Source organism: Macrobrachium rosenbergii, chromosome 25 (assembly GCF_040412425.1).
Source record: "Macrobrachium rosenbergii isolate ZJJX-2024 chromosome 25, ASM4041242v1, whole genome shotgun sequence".
NCBI classification, from domain to species: domain Eukaryota; kingdom Metazoa; phylum Arthropoda; class Malacostraca; order Decapoda; family Palaemonidae; genus Macrobrachium; species Macrobrachium rosenbergii.
The window spans coordinates 18381321-18399601 of NC_089765.1; the positions used below are offsets into that span (position 1 = coordinate 18381321).

The 18281-nt window shown below is 35.6% G+C and overlaps 1 protein-coding gene across 1 annotated transcript in view; it reads left to right on the forward strand.

Annotated features, from left to right (window-relative positions):
- Positions 1-18281, forward strand: part of LOC136852187 (uncharacterized) — a 169357-nt gene that overhangs the window by 63503 nt on the left and 87573 nt on the right. Inside the window, 1 exon segment of the mRNA XM_067126633.1 lies at positions 13142-13283. Coding sequence (XP_066982734.1) covers positions 13142-13283 — 142 coding nt within the window.

The window sequence follows — 18281 nt, forward strand, 5'->3', positions numbered from 1 at the left end:
TATTTCAACAGGTTGTTGCCACTGACAACATAGCCTCTCTCTCTCTCTCTCTCTCTCTCTCTCTCTCTCTCTCTCTCTCTCTCTCTCTCTCTCTCTCTCTCTCTCTCAGTTCAGAAAATATTAAACGCGAGATGAGCAGATTTTCTTTTAATCTCCCTGGTACTCACCTACGTCAAGGCCTAAGAGATTTGTAAGTGGATGATCATCAAGGTTATTTTGCAATTATTTACACATCCTCTCTCTCTCTCTCTCTCTCTCTCTCTCTCTCTCTCTCTCTCTCTCTCCCCAGCAGGAAAAATTGATATCTATCATACGAGCAAAGGTTTTACTTGTATATATGATACTTGAGAAAAATCTAACGGTATTGCTCCGGTAAATTTAGGTTTCTTATATTTTTTAAGCAACATTGTACTTATGTATATTTATATATGTATATATACATTTATATATCTATATATATATAGCAAACAACTTATGTATGTGCATTTATATATATTGTTATATATGTATACTTATGTATATAATATATGTATGTATATATATGTTATATATACAATATATATATATATATATATATATATATATATATATATATATACACTATTGCATAAAACAATACAAGTGAAACATAACTTTTCCAGAGCAAATACCTTCCGAATTTTCACAAGTATTATAAAAAAAAACATACAGGTTTCTTCTGAAGAAAGTTACAGTCACTGTCAAACTCAGCTTCCCAATGGTGGCAGACGAGACTGCAAGATCAAACACACGAGGGGCGGTCAAGGATTGCTGCTCACAAGTATTTGCATAGCAGCACGGTGCCAAAAAGCCTTGATACCCCCCCTCCCCGTATCCCTACCACCTTTATTAAAAAACACAAGAAGAGAGAGAGAGAGAGAGAGAGAGAGAGAGAATGTATTTGGAGTCCCTCAAGGTGGTGTTTTTGTCACCTTCGTATTTTTAACAGGGTTGGTTGGATGTCTTTTCATTGTGAAGGTGAATTTTGCTATATTAGGCCAAGATTTATCGCTTGGTTTTCCAGCTTTTCATCTGGTAATGGTTCCCTCCTCCCATCCCTTCCATCAAAACAGGAAGAGAGAGAGAGAGAGAGAGAGAGAGAGAGAGAGAGAGAGAGAGAGAGAGAGAGAGAGAGAGAGACTATATTTAGCGTCCTTCAAATCAGTCTCTGAGCGATTGCATTTGCCGTGCTGGCTAGACCTTGTGTTGTATTTACCGAATTTTTGAAGATATATCAGTTTAGTATTTAAATCTCGTTTCTTTGTATTTTAAACTGATAATTTTATTGTATCTTGTCTCTTATCTAAAGTTTTTATTTTACATATATTTTTTTAACTTTTCCGTTAATAATGATGTTATGTCGTTTATTTGGTTTGTGTCTTCGGTGCAAATTCCTTTGGATTCAAGTTGTTTTAAGTCCCTTTTTGTGTGTATTTCTTGAATATTTTTTACCTTAGATTCTGTTTTATCCTTTGCTGAAAACATTTAAAAATTTTTTGTGCTTGTGTGTTTAACACAGCTGTGCCACTGTTTATTTTTCTACATCTTTTCATCAGCATTTTAGTTTATATTTGTCCATTTTCCTGTTTTTATCCATCATTCCGTCTGCCTCTCATAGCTCAGGTTATATATCTTTATTCATTTTTCTTCATGTTTATTTCTAAGTTAGATTCTTCAGTTTCTCTGTAGGTACACCCTGAGAAGTATAGAGAGGTGTCGTCAAATACACAAAGTATATGAGAAGTGTAGGACGGTGTCTTTAAACTCTGGAAGTATATTAAAAAGTATATTAAGGTGTCTATAACCCCTTCATGTTTTTGGGAAGTACACGAAAATATTCTTCAACACCTAAAACGTCTCGAGAGGTATTTTGGGGAAGAAGAAGAAGGTGTATTTTAAAAGTTGAACATTAAAAGCCTTTTGGGAATTGTGGGTAAAGCATCTCTTATCTCGGACTATCTCAAGTAATCCTCCAGCTCCTTTTCATCCTGTTCCCCAATCTTTACTTTATCCTTCTTACCCTGCTTTACTCGTTTTTCTGCTTATTCTTCGTCCTTGTGCCCCAGCAGACGGTCGGTAAGGGAGGGAGGCTTGATGATGTTCGAGAGAGAGAGAGAGAGAGAGAGAGAGAGAGAGAGAGAGAGACTGGTTACACAAGGGAAGGAACATAGACGAGCAGATATGCTTGAGTCATTCTGTTATGGGTGTTGAGCCAACACTGGTCTTTGCAGGTTTAATTAACAGATAAAATTTTCTTTACAAAAGGGACGGCTGTTACGAAGATTGTCCAGTGAGTTTTCTCGCTCTCTCTCTCTCTCTCTCTCTTTCTCTTTCTCTTTCTCTCTCTCTCTCTCTCTCTCTCTCTCTCTCTCTCTCTCTCTCTCTCTCTCTCTCTCTCTCTCTCTGTGTATCTCGAGAAGAAGAGGAATTTGTCAAGATACGATAAATAAAAGTTGCTTTCTGGATTGCCAAGGCAGCTCTTCTTCTTGCTTGCTTGCTTGCTTCGTCTCCGTCCTGGCCTCCGTCCAAGACGCAGAAGGCTCGGTGTTTTGTCGCTCTCACTTTTGCTTGCGCTGGAGAAGGTTAGGGAGAGAGAGAGAGAGAGAGAGAGAGAGAGAGAGAGAGAGAGAGAGAGAGCGAGCGAGCGAACTTTTGGGATAAAAGGGAGGATTAAGAGCGGTAACTATGGGATTGTCTTAGCTTTGTTATTTATATATTTTATGAGGAATATTATACTGTTCATATTCGACAAAACCACTTTAATGAGGGATACTAAAAGTGTCTTTCTCTCTCTCTCTCTCTCTCTCTCTCTCTCTCTCTCTCTCTCTCTCTCTCTCTCTCTCGAGTTGTATCCGAGCTGTAATTATTGTTGTGCAATTATCGGTAATTATGATTTATAACTGGGTGCATGTTTGTATGATACTATGTCAGATCTCACAACAAAGCCATTTACTGTTGCTCTCTCTCTCTCTCTCTCTCTCTCTCTCTCTCTCTCTCTCTCTCTCTCTCTCTCTCTCGTATCAAGAAAGCTTCGAATGATAACTGCTCCAAAGCAGTTATCAAAGATATGAAGAATATGCTTTTAAGATTCTGTTTGTTTCTTGTGAGAGATATAGTGATTTGTCTCTGTTCTGTTATGAGAAATGTTAAGAATCTGCCGTGATTCTCAATGAAGTTTAATAAAAATCGGTGTTGATTCTGCGAAAATGGTTATCAGATTGTTCCTCGCTACTTTGCAAGAGATTTTAAGAACTTGTCTTGAATTTATAGCAGTGAAACTGAGAATTTGCTTTGATTGTATGCTTGAGGTTTTGAGTTTCTGCTTTGATTCTTTGCCTGGGGTTTTGAGTTTCTGCTTTGATTCTATGCCTGGAGTTTTGAGTTTCTACTTTGATTCTGTGCCAGAGTTGGGAGTTTCTGCTTTGATTTAATGCTTGAGATTTTGAGTTTCTACTTTGATTCTGTGCCTGAGGTTTTGAGTTTCTGCTTCGATTCTATGCCTGAGGTTTTGAGTTTCTACTTTGATTCTATGCCTGAGGTTTTGAGTTTCTACTTTGATTCTATGCCTGAGGTTTGGAGTTTCTACTTTGACTCCATGCCTGAGGTTTGGAGTTTCTGCTTTGATTCTATGCTTGATGTTTGGAGTTTCCTTTGACTTTGATTCTATGCCTGAGGTTTTGAGTTTCTACTTGTTTGATTCTATTTGATTCTATGCTTGATGTTTGGAGTTTTGAGTTTCTACTTTGATTCTATGCCTGATGTTTGGAGTTTCTACTTTGATTCTATGCCTGAGGTTTGGAGTTTCTACTTTGACTCTATGCCTGAGGTTTGGAGTTTCTGCTTTGATTCTGTGTTTGAGGTTTTGAGTTTCTACTTTGATTCTGTGCTTGAGGTTTTGAGTTTCTACTTTGATTCTATGCCTGATGTTTGGAGTTTCTACTTTGATTCTATGCCTGAGGTTTGGAGTTTCTACTTTGATTCTGTGTTTGAGGTTTTGAGTTTCTACTTTGATTCTATGCTTGAGGTTTTGAGTTTCTACTTTGATTCTATGCCTGAGGTTTTGAGTTTCTGCTTTGATTCTGTGTTTGAGGTTTTGAGTTTCTACTTTGATTCTGTTTGATTTTGAGTTTCTTGAGGTTTGGAGTTTCTACTTTGATTCTATGCCTGATGTTTTGAGTTTCTACTTTGATTCTATGGAGTTTCTACTTTGATTCTGTACCTGAGGTTTGGAGTTTCTGCTTTGAATCTATGCCTGAAGTTTCTAGTTTGAGGTTTTGAGTTTCTACTTTGATTCTATGCCTGAGTTTTGGAGTTTCTACTTTGATTCTATGCCTGATGTTTGGAGTTTCTGCTTTGATTCTATGTTTGAGGTTTGGAGTTTCTATTCTTTGATTCTATTTGATTCTTGAGGTTTGGAGTTTCTACTTTGATTTAATGAGGTTTTGAGTTTCTTGATTCTATGCCTGATTTTGAGTTTCTACTTTGATTCTATGCCTGAGGTTTTGAGTTTCTACTTTGATTCTATGCCTGAGGTTTTGAGTTTCTACTTTGATTCTATGCCTGAGGTTTTGAGTTTCTACTTTGATTCTATACCTGAGGTTTTGAGTTTCTACTTTGATTCTATGCCTGATGTTTGGAGTTTCTACTTTGATTTAATGCTTGAGATTTTGAGTTTCTACTTTGATTCTATGCTTGAGGTTTTGAGTTTCTACTTTGATTCTAGGCCTGAGGTTTGGAGTTTCTACTTTGATTCTATGCCTGATGTTTGGAGTTTCTACTTTGATTCTATACCTGAGGTTTTGAGTTTCTACTTTGATTCTATGCCTGATGTTTTGAGTTTCTACTTTGATTCTATGCTTGAGGTTTTGAGTTTCTACTTTGATTCTATGCTTGAGGTTTGGAGTTTCTACTTTGATTTAATGCTTGAGATTTTGAGTTTCTACTTTGATTCTATGCTTGAGGTTTTGAGTTTCTACTTTGATTCTAGGCCTGAGGTTTGGAGTTTCTACTTTGATTCTATGCCTGGGGTTTGGAGTTTCCACTTTGATTCTCTGCTTGAGGTTTGGAGTTTCTACTTTGATTCTAATGCCTGAGGTTTGGAGTTTCTACTTTGATTCTATGCTTGAGGTTTTGAGTTTCTACTTTGATTCTATGCCTGGGGTTTGGAGTTTCTACTTTGATTCTATGCTTGAGGTTTGGAGTTTCTACTTTGATTCTATGCCTGATGTTTTGAGTTTTTACTTTGATTCTATGCTTGAGGTCTGGAGTTTCTACTTTGATTCTCTGCTTTGATTCTATGCTGGAGATGTGAAGCATCTCTGGAGTCTTTGCAATAGACATTTGTTGTCTAGGTTCTGTGAGAGAAATCTAAGAATCCGCCATGATTTTATGGGATGGGTATTAGAGACGTTTGATTCTATATTTGTGGTATTAAGAATGCCTTGATACTTATGACAAATATTTTATGTCACGATTCTATCCGGTTCATCTTTTGTTTTGTTAAATCGTTATGCAAAACATGACCTGGTGATCTCATTGAGACTTCCTCTTTGATTGCTGTTTGTGGAACGAATTCATCTTCGATGGTAATTTACCTGAGACTAATTATGCCTAATTAGAAAGCTTTTAATAATGTCCGTTTCACTTAAGTACAGCAGATGCCGATAATTACAGATAGAATAACGGATGGTATTGGATGATGGTGATATAAGCTATAATAACGGGTCGTTGTTGTTTGGTATTTTGGAAGTCCGGTTTTACTTCATATTTTATTTATTCAAGTACTAAGACCAACCTATCGGTCTACATCAGTCCCAAATCTAGCGCAGACCCGGAAACAATAGGAAACAAGTAAAAAATGCGCCGAAATTTATTCGGGGCAATCGAGCTCTCTGTACAGCGTATAATCAAGGCCACCGAAAATAGATCTATCTTTCGGTAGTCACGGTATAATGATGTATGAGCCGCCGCCCCTGAAACTTTAACCACGACCCAGTGAAGGCCTGGTCTGTATCGTCGCCAGACGCACGATTGTGGCTAACTTTAACCTTAAATAGAATTTTAAAAAAATACTGTGGCTAGAGGGCTGCAATTTGGTATGTTTAATGATTGGAGGGTGGATGATAAACATAGAAAATTGCAGCCCTCTAGCCCCAGTGGTTTTTAAGATCTGAGGGCGGACAGGTAGAAGTGCAGACAGAAAAAAGTGCGGACGGACAGCAAAGCCGGCACAATAGCTTTCTTTTCAGACAACTAAAAACCCAGAAGTCATCGGCTTTTGGATTTCTAACAAATATGAATTGGGTGACATTATATGAATTATGGAAAGAGTGAAGGCACGTTCAGCAGAACATTTGCAGACATTTCAAGACAGTTTTTAAAAAATCTGGTCAATAAATAGAAATATATTGAAGATAATGAAAATACTGATTTACACACACACACACACACACACACACAAACGTCCAAGCACACTCAAAAAAACAAACTGATTGAACCAAACATATTTTGCAGAATAAAAAAGTTACATAAGCATAATTATTTACTAGTTAAGATTACGGAGAATGTAAGTCTTATAAGAATCATCATTTTAAAACATGTATAATCCTTTCAAAACACTACATAAATGTACGCGGAAGTTGAAGAGTGACCGCAAATCTTTTATTACACGGAATTCTTCGTCAGTTTAGTTATTCTAAATGAGTTTTTTTTGCTTATTTACGAGTATATTTCTGTTTGTTGATTGCCTTTATTTGTTATTTGTCCATTCTTGTTGCTAGTTTTACATTTTTTACACAGTTGGGCATCGCGTTCCGAGGAAGCTTCTTTGTTAGACTCGTCCCATTGGAGTGTTGACGCATTTTGAAGAATAATAATAATAATAATAATAATAATAATAATAATAATAATAATAATAATAATAATTATTATTATTATTATTATTATTATTATTATTATTATTATTATTATTATTATTCCATTCCTTTAACAGAACTTGTTTAAAAGAGGTCTTCTCCCTTAAAAAAAAATAATAATAATAATAATAATAATAATAATAATAATAATAATAATAATAATAATAATAATAATAATAATAATATGTTTGTTGCCATCATTGCTCACATCAGATTCCTAAGGTTTCTTGCACATTTTCGGATGAATAATAAATGAAATAAAAAGAAAACTATTGATGAAAAACAGCAAAAAAAAAAAACTATTGCTGAAAAATAACCAAACAAGACCGAACTAGTAATGAAAATAGCAAAATAAAAATGACTATTGATGAAAAATCGCAAAACAAAAACGAAAATAGAGATGAAAATGGGTAAAATAAATAGGAAAATATTAATTAAAAAAAAGGCAAAATAAAAACAATAGGTCCTTCTCTACACAATGTGATATTATTTAGCGCTTTATTTCAGACACTAAAATAAAAAAAAAAAAAAACTTTCAAGGGAACATTCATTTGAAAAAAAAAAAAAAACAGTAATAAAAAATATATTCCTCTCTTCTCCCCTCAGTAAGAGAAGCAATAACTCATATAGTCGTAAATGTTTTTGGAAGGAGAGTTTTCTTTTTTTTTTTTTTTTTTTTTTTTTGCCCTGTGCAGTACTCGACGGGCGCCGATTGCACGGTCAGCATTATGCATGCATGCCAGCGTTCATGCCAACCCGAGGGGCGGGGCATGTCCATTGCATATATAGTCTGCTGGGACTTTGCCCCATGCCACCCCACCTTTCCTCGTCTATATTTGTCTGGCTAGCTGTATATATGTATAGAATATGTATATGTATGCATGTGTGTATGTATGTATGTATATATACATATATATATATATGTGTGTATATACATATATTTTATATATACATATAATATATAATATACATATATATACACATATATGTATGTATGTATGTATATTATGCATACACATTATTACTTATTTGTTTATCACAATGATCGTGTACTTTTACACTATAAGTATTTGTTCAGAACTCAAGGATCCCGATATAATTGTGTTATTTAAAACTACAATGTTAAGTTTTTCAAAATACTCAAATATTTAGATTATTTTCTGTATCATTGTCTCTTGTGTTTTTTACCTGTTTTTTTTTTTTACCTAAATATCTTCAAGATGAGTTTCTCTTTTCAACAGAAGTAGACTTTAAATATATGGAACCAGATCTTGAAAGATGTAGCATATGAGAGAGAGAGAGAGAGAGAGAGAGAGAGAGAGAGAGAGAGAGAGATAGAGAGAGAGAGAGAGAGGTGATTGACATATATAGAATATACATAGTATTCACCAGTATATCACAGCCGAGAGAGAGAGAGAGAGAGAGAGAGAGAGAGAGGTGATTGACATATATATAGAATATAGATAGTTACCAGTATATCACAGCCGAGAGAGAGAGAGAGAGGTGATTGACATATATAGAATATAGATAGTTACCAGTATATCACGGCCAAGTGAGAGAGAGAGAGAGAGAGGTGACTGACATATATAGAATATCGATAGTTACCAGTATATCAGGGCCGAGAGAGAGAGAGAGAGAGAGAGAGAGAGAGAGAGAGAGAGAGAGAGAGCAGAAAATGACAGAAATATTCAGATATCTATAAAACGTGAAAGAAGGAAAAGAGAGAGAAAGAGATCAGAGATCTAGAAAAGAGAGAGAGAAGGAAAATGAAAATATTCAGATAGAGAAAGGAAAGAGAGAGAGAGAGAGAGAGAGAGAGAGAGAGAGAGAGAGAGAGAGAGAGAGAGAACGCGATATCCAGAATCGTCTTTTTTGGAGCATGTAAATGTGGCATTCTTATTCCGAAAATGCCCAGAATGTGGTAATGGTCCGTGTGAACGCATTCCAAGTGGAACGGAATTCCCACAATTCCCAGTATTTTTCTTTCGATTCGTTGACCTGTCCAGAATTTACGCCAGTTGAATTGAGGCCATACTCAACAATTCATAAATGTCTTCCCCCATATAGGGGTAGCGCCGTCAGTGCACCTCACGCGGTGCACTGTAGGCATTACTTAAGGTTCTTTGCTATAGCTGCATCCCCTTTCATTCCTTTTACTGTACCTCCGTTTATATTCTCATTCTTCCATCTTACTTTTCACCCTCTTCTAGCAATGTTTAACAGTGCGACTGCGACGTTTTCCTCCTGTTACACCTTTCAAACCTCTTACTCTCAGTTTTCCTTTCAGAGCTGAATGACCTCTAGGTCCCAGCGCTTGACCTTCGGCCTAAATTTTATAGTCTATCTCATAACTGTCTTCCGTTATTGGAAGGATTTTTTGCCTTATTGTTAGTAAAATTATCTTTTCATCTTTCTCATTGTTTTCTATGAGTGGAAATCTTGTTATTTTATCATTTCATATCTCTCATTTTTTTTTAAATACAGAGGTTAACGCGACCCCCATTTTAAGAAGGAAAGAAAGAGTTAAAAAATTAAAGAACGAAAGAACGGGGGGAAAAAAAGACTGCAAAGGAAACAATAGGACCCACTTCTTTAAGGATATATAAGTCAGGGACAACGGAAGAAGGAAGAGAGTTCCAGTGTCTAGTTCTCATCTTTCCATTCCTCCTCTACATTCTGCAACTGCTTTTATTTCCGCTTTATCTTATTTTCTGTCATCAACACTGCACTGAGCCAGTCTCCATGTCTGTTTTCACTTTGTGTGTGTGTGTGTAGATGTATGCATGTTTGTATCAAGCAAGTATTCCTGTGAGAAATGTTATGCTGAATGTATATGCGTCGTCGTGTTTGTATGCGTAGGGAGATGTTGTCTTTGTGCGTATGTATTCGTGTGAGTGTATTGTGTATGTGTGTATGTGTGTGTTTGTGTAGAAATCCAACGACCGTACGTCTGGACATCTAAATAGAAATTTCATTGCATGTTTGTGTGTACAGTGAATGGGACCAGCGTGCGTATATATATATATATATATATATATATATATATATATATATATATATATATATATATATATATATATATATATATATATATTTATATATATATATATATGTATATATATTATACTGTATATATTTATTCATTATATATATATATATATATATATATATATATATATATATATATATGTGTGTGTGTGTGTGTGTGTGTGTGTGTGTGTGTGTGTGTGTACTTTTGTACTTTTGTCTGTGTGGTCTCGAGTGTAAGACACATGAAGAGAACTTACTGTCGGCATTTTTACGTAAACTAACAATGCGATTCTCCGGTGAATTGGCGAATTTTGAAAAGCTCTGTAAATTTGCAATTATCGAAGTTTTGCTCCTTATGCAAATGAGGATTTTTAACTTATTGGTCTCTCGACGTTTTATTGAAGAGGCTTCGAGGAGACAAGAGACAACAGAGCATTTTGTTTTCGCACGGTTCTGACGACGGACGCTGTCTGCCTGTCTATCTGTCTATCTGTTTATCTATCTGTCTATATACATATATATGTATATATATGTATATATATATGTGTGGCTTCCATCACGGGAATGGCAACTTGATGTAGATTATAAAAGTATTTGACCTCGAGGAAAGTTGGTTCAGTTCCTCGTGGTTATGCTCTCTCTCTCTCTCTCTCTCTCTCTCTCTCTCTCTCTCTCTCTCTCTCTCTCTCTCTCTCTGTATACACACACACACACACACACACACACACACACACACACATATATATATATATATATATATATATATATATATATATATATATATATATATATATATATATACATAAAAATGTATATATCCTTGTATAAAGATTTCTGTTCCATCATGCAATATATTCATGCCCCATCTCTCTCTCTCTCTCTCTCTCTCTCTATGTATGTATGTATGTATATATATATATATATATATATATATATATATATATATATATATATATATATATATATATATATATATATATATATATATATATATATATACCTATACTATATAAAGATTTATAGTCCATCATGCATTGGTCAGTAGACGCCAATATATTCATGCTTTCTCTCTCTCTCTCTCTCTCTCTCTCTCTCTCTCTCTCTCTCTCTCTCTCTCTCTCTCTCTCTCTCTCCTCGCTGAGTTTCCAGAGACTGGAAACCATCATCGCCAGCTATGTAGCAGAGAGTCTGGAAGAGCCACTTCATCCATGAGTCGCATATTTTGCGAATCCAGTTTCCTTGAGACGAACCGAAGAATGCGGTCTCCCCCTCGATGAGTAAACACGGCTTTTGAACAACAGTGGTCAGTGACGTTCCGAAGAAGAAGAAGAAGAGGAGGAGAATGATTTGCGTGGATGTTATTGATCTCTACTGATTTCTATTCTGCCCTAAAATGGAAGACTGCAGTATCTGCAGAAATCAAAACTGAGAAAAATGATAGGTACCGCAGTTTCCCCTTGCCTTACTACTGATTTTCAGGTACTGCAAATGTGACCCCCTAGATAAAGAACTGAAGAATCATTCTGAAACTGCAGTAGTTTGTGTATTGGTGTTTCACGAGCCCAGTAGCTGGCATATCTCAATTTCGAAAATTTTGCAGATACTGCAGTTTTTCATTTTAGGGCAATATTGATTTCTGTTGAAGTCAGTGACTTTGTTCGCAGACGCTGTCTTTACCAAGACTGAATCAGTCTGTTCCAAAGCTTTGGTGCAGTATGAATAAGGATTAGCACAGTATATTCTATCTGAACTCCCGTATTGGAAATGCTCTCCGATATTTCTTTATCTTTCGGTATTTTCATTATACCTTGTTTAAAAGTAATTATAAGATTTATTCACTTTTACTTATTCGTGTTACCAGTCTTCACATCTTGTTTATCAGTAATGATTAAGGTCCATGTTTATTGCTTATTGTTTTTTTATATTTTCCTCGTTGCAAGGAATTTGAGATTTGGTGACGATCAGGAGGTTGGTTAATTTTTCGTGAAATTAACGTCAATTTGTTTTTTAAAAATAATAAATCATTATTTTTTTATTTTCATATTGTATTAATTACTGACTTAGTTGTCCAGGCAATTTCTTGTGTGAGATTACATATTGGATTAGCTAATAAACGATTGATGACTCATTTAGAAAGATTTTTCCCTTTAATAGTTTTTTTTTTTTTTTTTTTTTTGAGAGAGAATATAAATTTACCTAAGAGAGAACACCTAATCAATTAAATTTCCTAATTTTTATTGTAATCAATTAAATCATCCATAGATTTTTATTGTGCAGAGAGAGAGAGAGAGAGAGAGATAAAGTTGTCCAACTAACTCAATCGATTACATCATCCATAGATTTTTATCGTGCAAATCAAGAATCTCGCGTGCGTGCCTGTATGCATGCATTGGAGTTGAGGGGGTGGGGGCGGTGGAAAGGAGTGAGTAGGAGGTGGGGAGGGAGTTGAGGGTATTAGGGAGGGGGCAAAAGGGGTGTGGGGGCATGGCATCCACATACAAAGCTCAGATTTCAGGCCAGAAGCCACGAACTGAAGGTTGCATGATCGCGATGTATCAAAAATCGACTGGTCGGAGTTTTGTGTTGCAGTTTCGCACCAGATTTGCCGTTCCTGTTCGGCTGTCTTGTCAGTGTCTGGATAAAAATAAGCAGCTTTTTGTCTTTTTTGTCAGTTATTGCATTTTATTAATACGAGAGGTGTTTTTCTTTCTTTCTTTCTTTCTTTCTTTCTTTCTTTAAGTCTTTGTTTGAAAGCCCTTACCGACAGAGTCATCATTATATATGTGTGTATATATATATATATATATATATATATATATATATATAATATAAACTTTATATATCTATTTGTCTAAACCTTCTCCATAGTGAGAGGAAATTAAGAAGATAAGTCATAAACATTTAAAAATTCAATTTGTCTCTCTAAACCTTCTCCAGCTAGTGAGAGGAAATTAAGAAGATATATGTCATTGAAACTGTTAAAAATTCAATATGTATATATTGTAAATGTGTATATATATATATATATATATATATATATATATATATATATATATATATATATATATATATATATATATATATATATATATACATATATGAGGTTGCAGTATCATTAACAAATTACGTGTATATTGTAGGATGGAGAAACTCACAACATTCATCATCTCCCTCTTCAGGAAATCCTGGGTGTAGTAGGCGAGGACGGGACAGTGTCTTGGGTGCCCCTAACCCCTATCACCACCTTCAGGGACGTCGCCGCCTGCGTCAGGGACACCGGCGATCCCCTGCCCCTGCTGCTCGAGACTTCACCGCTAGGGGGTAAATATTCATCCTTTTTATTTTTTTTTTTTATATATTTATAATATTTATAATATTAATTCTTATTTTTGGAATTTATGTATTCATAATATCTATGTATTCATATTTATGCATTACGATTTATTTATATTTCCTTTTTTTCGTTGCTTTAATCTTTTATTTGATTTTATTTGAAAAATTGATAAACATCTTTTTTGTTGTTTTAATCATTTATTTGTTTTTATTTTAAAAGTTTGGTCAAAATCCTTTTTTGTTGTTTTAATCTTTTATTTGTTTTATTTTAAAAGATTGGTCAAAATCCGTTTTTGTATATCTATCTTTTATTTGATTTTATTTGACAAAACTGATAAACATCGTTTTATTGTTGTTTTAATCTTTTATTTGATTTTATTTGACAAAATATTATTGATAAACATTTTCGATGTATTTATATTTTACTTGATTTTATTTGATGCAGCTAATATACATGAGTTAGCTTACAAAACAAAATCCGATTTGGAGAACCATAAACAAATAGAGAAATAGCAGGCCAAGCACTGGGATCTGTGAGGTCATTCAGCGCTGAAATGGAATTGACAGTAAACGGTCTGAAAGGTGTAACAGGAGGAAAACCTCAAAGCAGTTGCACTATGAATCAGTTGTTAGGGGAGGGTGGAGAGCATGATGTAGGAAAGAGAATATGAAAGGAGGTACAGTAAAAGGAACGAGAGGGGTTGCAGCCAGGGCCCGAAGAGACGCTGCAGAGAACCTTAAGTAATGCCTACAGTGCACCACATGAGGTGCACTGACGGCACTACGGGGAGTAGTTGTATTAGTTCTCTAGTAGAGATGTCTCCTCATGAGAGAGTTGCTATTAGTTAGACAAATTGCTTATCCTTAAAGAAGTGAGTTGTACGCACTAATGTTTGGGCAGCTTGGCATGTCAGTACCTCTGAAATGACGTTTAAGATAGTCTTTTTGATGGAAGTAATAGTGGAGGTAGTTGCTATTGTAGTGGTGATGGTACTAGTATAATAATAGTGACGGAGTGGTCATCTTTTCTTGCTATATAGTGTCACCTTCATGTAACCTACCCCACCCTCTCTTCCTTCTCTCTCTCTCTCTCTCTCTCTCTCTCTCTCTCTCTCTCCCTCTCTCTCTCTCTCTCTCTCAAAATATTTCTGCTTACACACCCTGCTTTGGTTCCAGAAGTGAATTTACTCTCTCTCTCTCTCTCTCTCTCTCTCTCTCTCTCTCTCTCTCTCTCTCTCTCTCTCTCTCTCTCTCTCTCTCAAAATATTTCCCCTTACATCATACTTTCGTTCCAACAGTGAATATATTCTCTCTCTCTCTCTCTCTCTCTCTCTCTCTCTCTCTCTCTCTCTCTCTCTCTCTCTCTCTCTCTCAAAATATTTCAGCTTACACCCTACTTTCGTTCCAACAGTGAATTTAATCTCTCTCTCTCTCTCTCTCTCTCTCTCTCTCTCTCTCTCTCTCTCTCTTGTTGGCAGATCTTTGGGGCTAATGATGTCAAACCCGCTTTTAATTAAATCACTCGGCGAGCCCCATCCAGGACCCATTTTGGGCAAGCAGCCCATAAAAACGAGAAACCCGTCTTTCGTCATTCGAGTCACAGTTTGCAACAAGGAGAGTCCCCGGGTCCCATTGCGTTTGTGTCTGCTCGTCAGTGATATATATATATATATATATATATATATATATATATATATATATATATATATATATATATATATATATATATATATACACATATATATATATATATATATATATATATATATGTATATATGTATATATGTATATGTATATAGAGCATATGCATATATGTATAAGTATGTAAATATATATATATATATATATTATATATACATATAGATACACACACACACACACACACACATGTATATACATATACTTTTTTCCCTTTGATGGGAAGTGTAGATGTTAGCCTTGCAAACTGCCACAGTCTACCAACTACCTGATATGGAAATCAACGCTAAAGTTAACAGATGCACAATATGATTTCATGGAACGTGTGTAAATCGCGCTGGCTTTCTTTGGGATCGAACCCAGGACTCGCACTCTTATGGCGGGGTTGATAACCAGTGGACCACGTGACCATATATAATTTATAATTACATATATATATATATATATATATATATATATATATATATATATATATATATATATATATATATGCGTGTGTGTGTGTGTTTGTGTGTTTGTTTAGATAATATTTATAGGGTCATTCCCCTTTAAAACCCGTAAGTCCCCTGTTGCTACGCATGGTGTGAAAACTCACCTTTGACCCCTGACCTAACCTAACAAGTTCATTAGTGCATATCTCCGTGTGCCATACCCGCTAATCAAATTCCTTTAATTTATTCGTAACTTATCGCGTTTGATCTGTTGTAGAACTATCGTATATTCAAGTAATAAATATTTTTTGAAGAGGAATTGGTAGTGTTTGAGAATTGAATATTATTTTTTAAGTAAAGGTCTCAAGGTCACGGGAACTCTCCCAGTGTATTGCATGTTTTGTGTTCCATAGTCGAGGAAAATAAAAAAAAAAAGGGAAAAGGAAGGTTGGAGGTTGGGGTTTAACCAGGAAGGAATAGCAGATTTGTCTCTTAATAAAGGGAGGAAAGTCTGGGGAAAACAGAGGCTTGAAGAGAATTCCAAAACATGACAACGGTTGTAAAGAAACAGTCATTTATTTACCGACTTCCTTTTAAGTTATTCTGGGATGAGGATGCAGGTGACTGATCGGTTTACCTTAGGTTGGCGTCACAGTAACTAAAGTCATCGTAGGTCGTTCATTTTATTTTCAGTTGTTGAGCAAAGGTTATCGATACCGGTTCAGTGAACAGTTATAGCATTAATTAATTATACTGAGGGATGGGACTGTAATTTCATATTCATAAATTGCATTCTCTCTCTCTCTCTCTCTCTCTCTCTCTCTCTCTCTCTCTCTCTCTCTCTGTCTGTCTAAAGTGTGGAAACGCCCTGCGCGCTTGTGTTTATTGTTTTCATTATGTTGCATCTTAGCATCGTACGTTAATTTGTTGCTAATTGGCAACACTACCTTGTTGCCATTTTACCTTCACCTGCCACATTCTTTGCCCCTCTCTCTGGGGCGTCTCTAGTATTTCGTAGCTTTCGGTCGTATTTCTCTAAGGTTAACAGTCGCTATAATTAGTGTTTCTCTGAAATAATTAATGAATGAGTTTGAGAGTAAAGAAAAAGGCTCTGTATGGAATATGTAGATTTATTAAACCTTATGACACAACACTGCCCTAAAATGGAAGACTGCTATCTGCAAAGATACAAAAATGAGAAAATGGTAGATTTGCCTTACTACTGATTTTGCAGATATAAATGAGACCCCCTAAATAAAGCATTGACGAATCATTCTGAAATTAGTAACTTGTGTTTTGTGTTTCACGAGCCCAAAAGGTGGCATATCTCAGTTTCGAAAATCTTGCAGATACTGCAAATGGGACCCCCCTAAATAAAGCATTGACGAATCATTCTGAAACTGCAGTAATTGTGATTTGTGTTAAACCCAAAAGGTGACACAACACTGCCCTAAAATGGAAGAAATGGGACCCCTAAATAAAGTATTGACTCATTCTGAAACAAAATACAAAAAAGAGAAAATTTCGAAAATCTTGTAGATACTGCAAATGAGACCCCTAAATAAAGCATTGACGAATCATTCTGAAACTGCAGTACTGATTTTGTGTTTCAGATACTATCTCAGTTTCAAAAATCTTGAGACCCAAATGGGACCCCTAAATAAAGCATTGACGAATCATTCTGAAACTGCAGTAACTTGTGTGTTTTGTGTTTCACGAGCCCAAAAGGTGGCATATCTCAGTTTCGAAAATCTTGCAGATACTGCAAATGAGACCCCCTAAATAAAGCATTGACGAATCATTCTGAAACTGCAGTAACTTGTGTGTTTTGTGTTTCACGAGCCCAAAAGGTGGCATATCTCAGTTTCGAAAATCTTGCAGATACTGCAAACGGGACCCCCTAAATAAAGCATTGAAGAATCATTCAGAAACTGCAGTAACTTGTGTGTTTTGTGTTTCACGAGCCCAATAGGTGGCATATCTCAGTTTCGAAAATTTTGCAGATACTGCAGTTTTCCATTTTAGGGCAGAATAGATAGAGATAAGAGAACGATTAGATTTGGTTGGTCTCAGAAAGGGTGAATTATATCTTCTTGGCTGCTGAAAAGGTTAACGGAAACATTCTGCCCTAATATGGGAAACTGCAGTATCTGCAAAATTTTCGAAATTGAGATATGCCACCTACTGGGCTCGTGAAACACTAAATACACAACTCACCGCAGTTTCAGAATGATTTTTCGATGCTTTCCACGGGTATTCAGGGGGTCCCATTTTCAGTATCTGCAAAATCAGTAATAAGGCAAGGGAGTATCTACCATTTTTCTCAGTTTTGTATTTTTGCAGATAATGCAGTCTTCCATTTCAGGGCAGCATTGCTAGGGGAAGTCAGGGAAACAGTGGATGTAGATGCTTAGTTGTGAAGTAAAAAAAAAAAAAGGGATCTTGAATAAACTGTGACGGTAGCTGATACTTATGGATGACTCAGTGGTAATTGGTGATAGTGCGGAAAAGCCGTAGAGTAGGATGAAAGTGTTTGTATGAAAAAGGTGAATTTGAATATTTGAATGTCATCTAATTTAAGGTTTTTGAGGGTAATGAAAAGTTAGGAAAATAGAGTGATGAACCTTAGTTGGAATGGCAGAAGAAGGGAAGTAACTGATTCGTACAGGTACTGAAAAAGAAAAGTAAAGGATGATTGTAGAATGAGAGAGGCGTACCAACGTAGGTCGTATTGCATATATATATATATATATGTGTGTGTGTGTGTGTGTGTGTGTTTATTTGTGTGTTTGTATGTATGTTTAAGTACCTCGATTTTCCGTAAGCTTTCTTTTCTGTTTATGTAGCCATATCACGC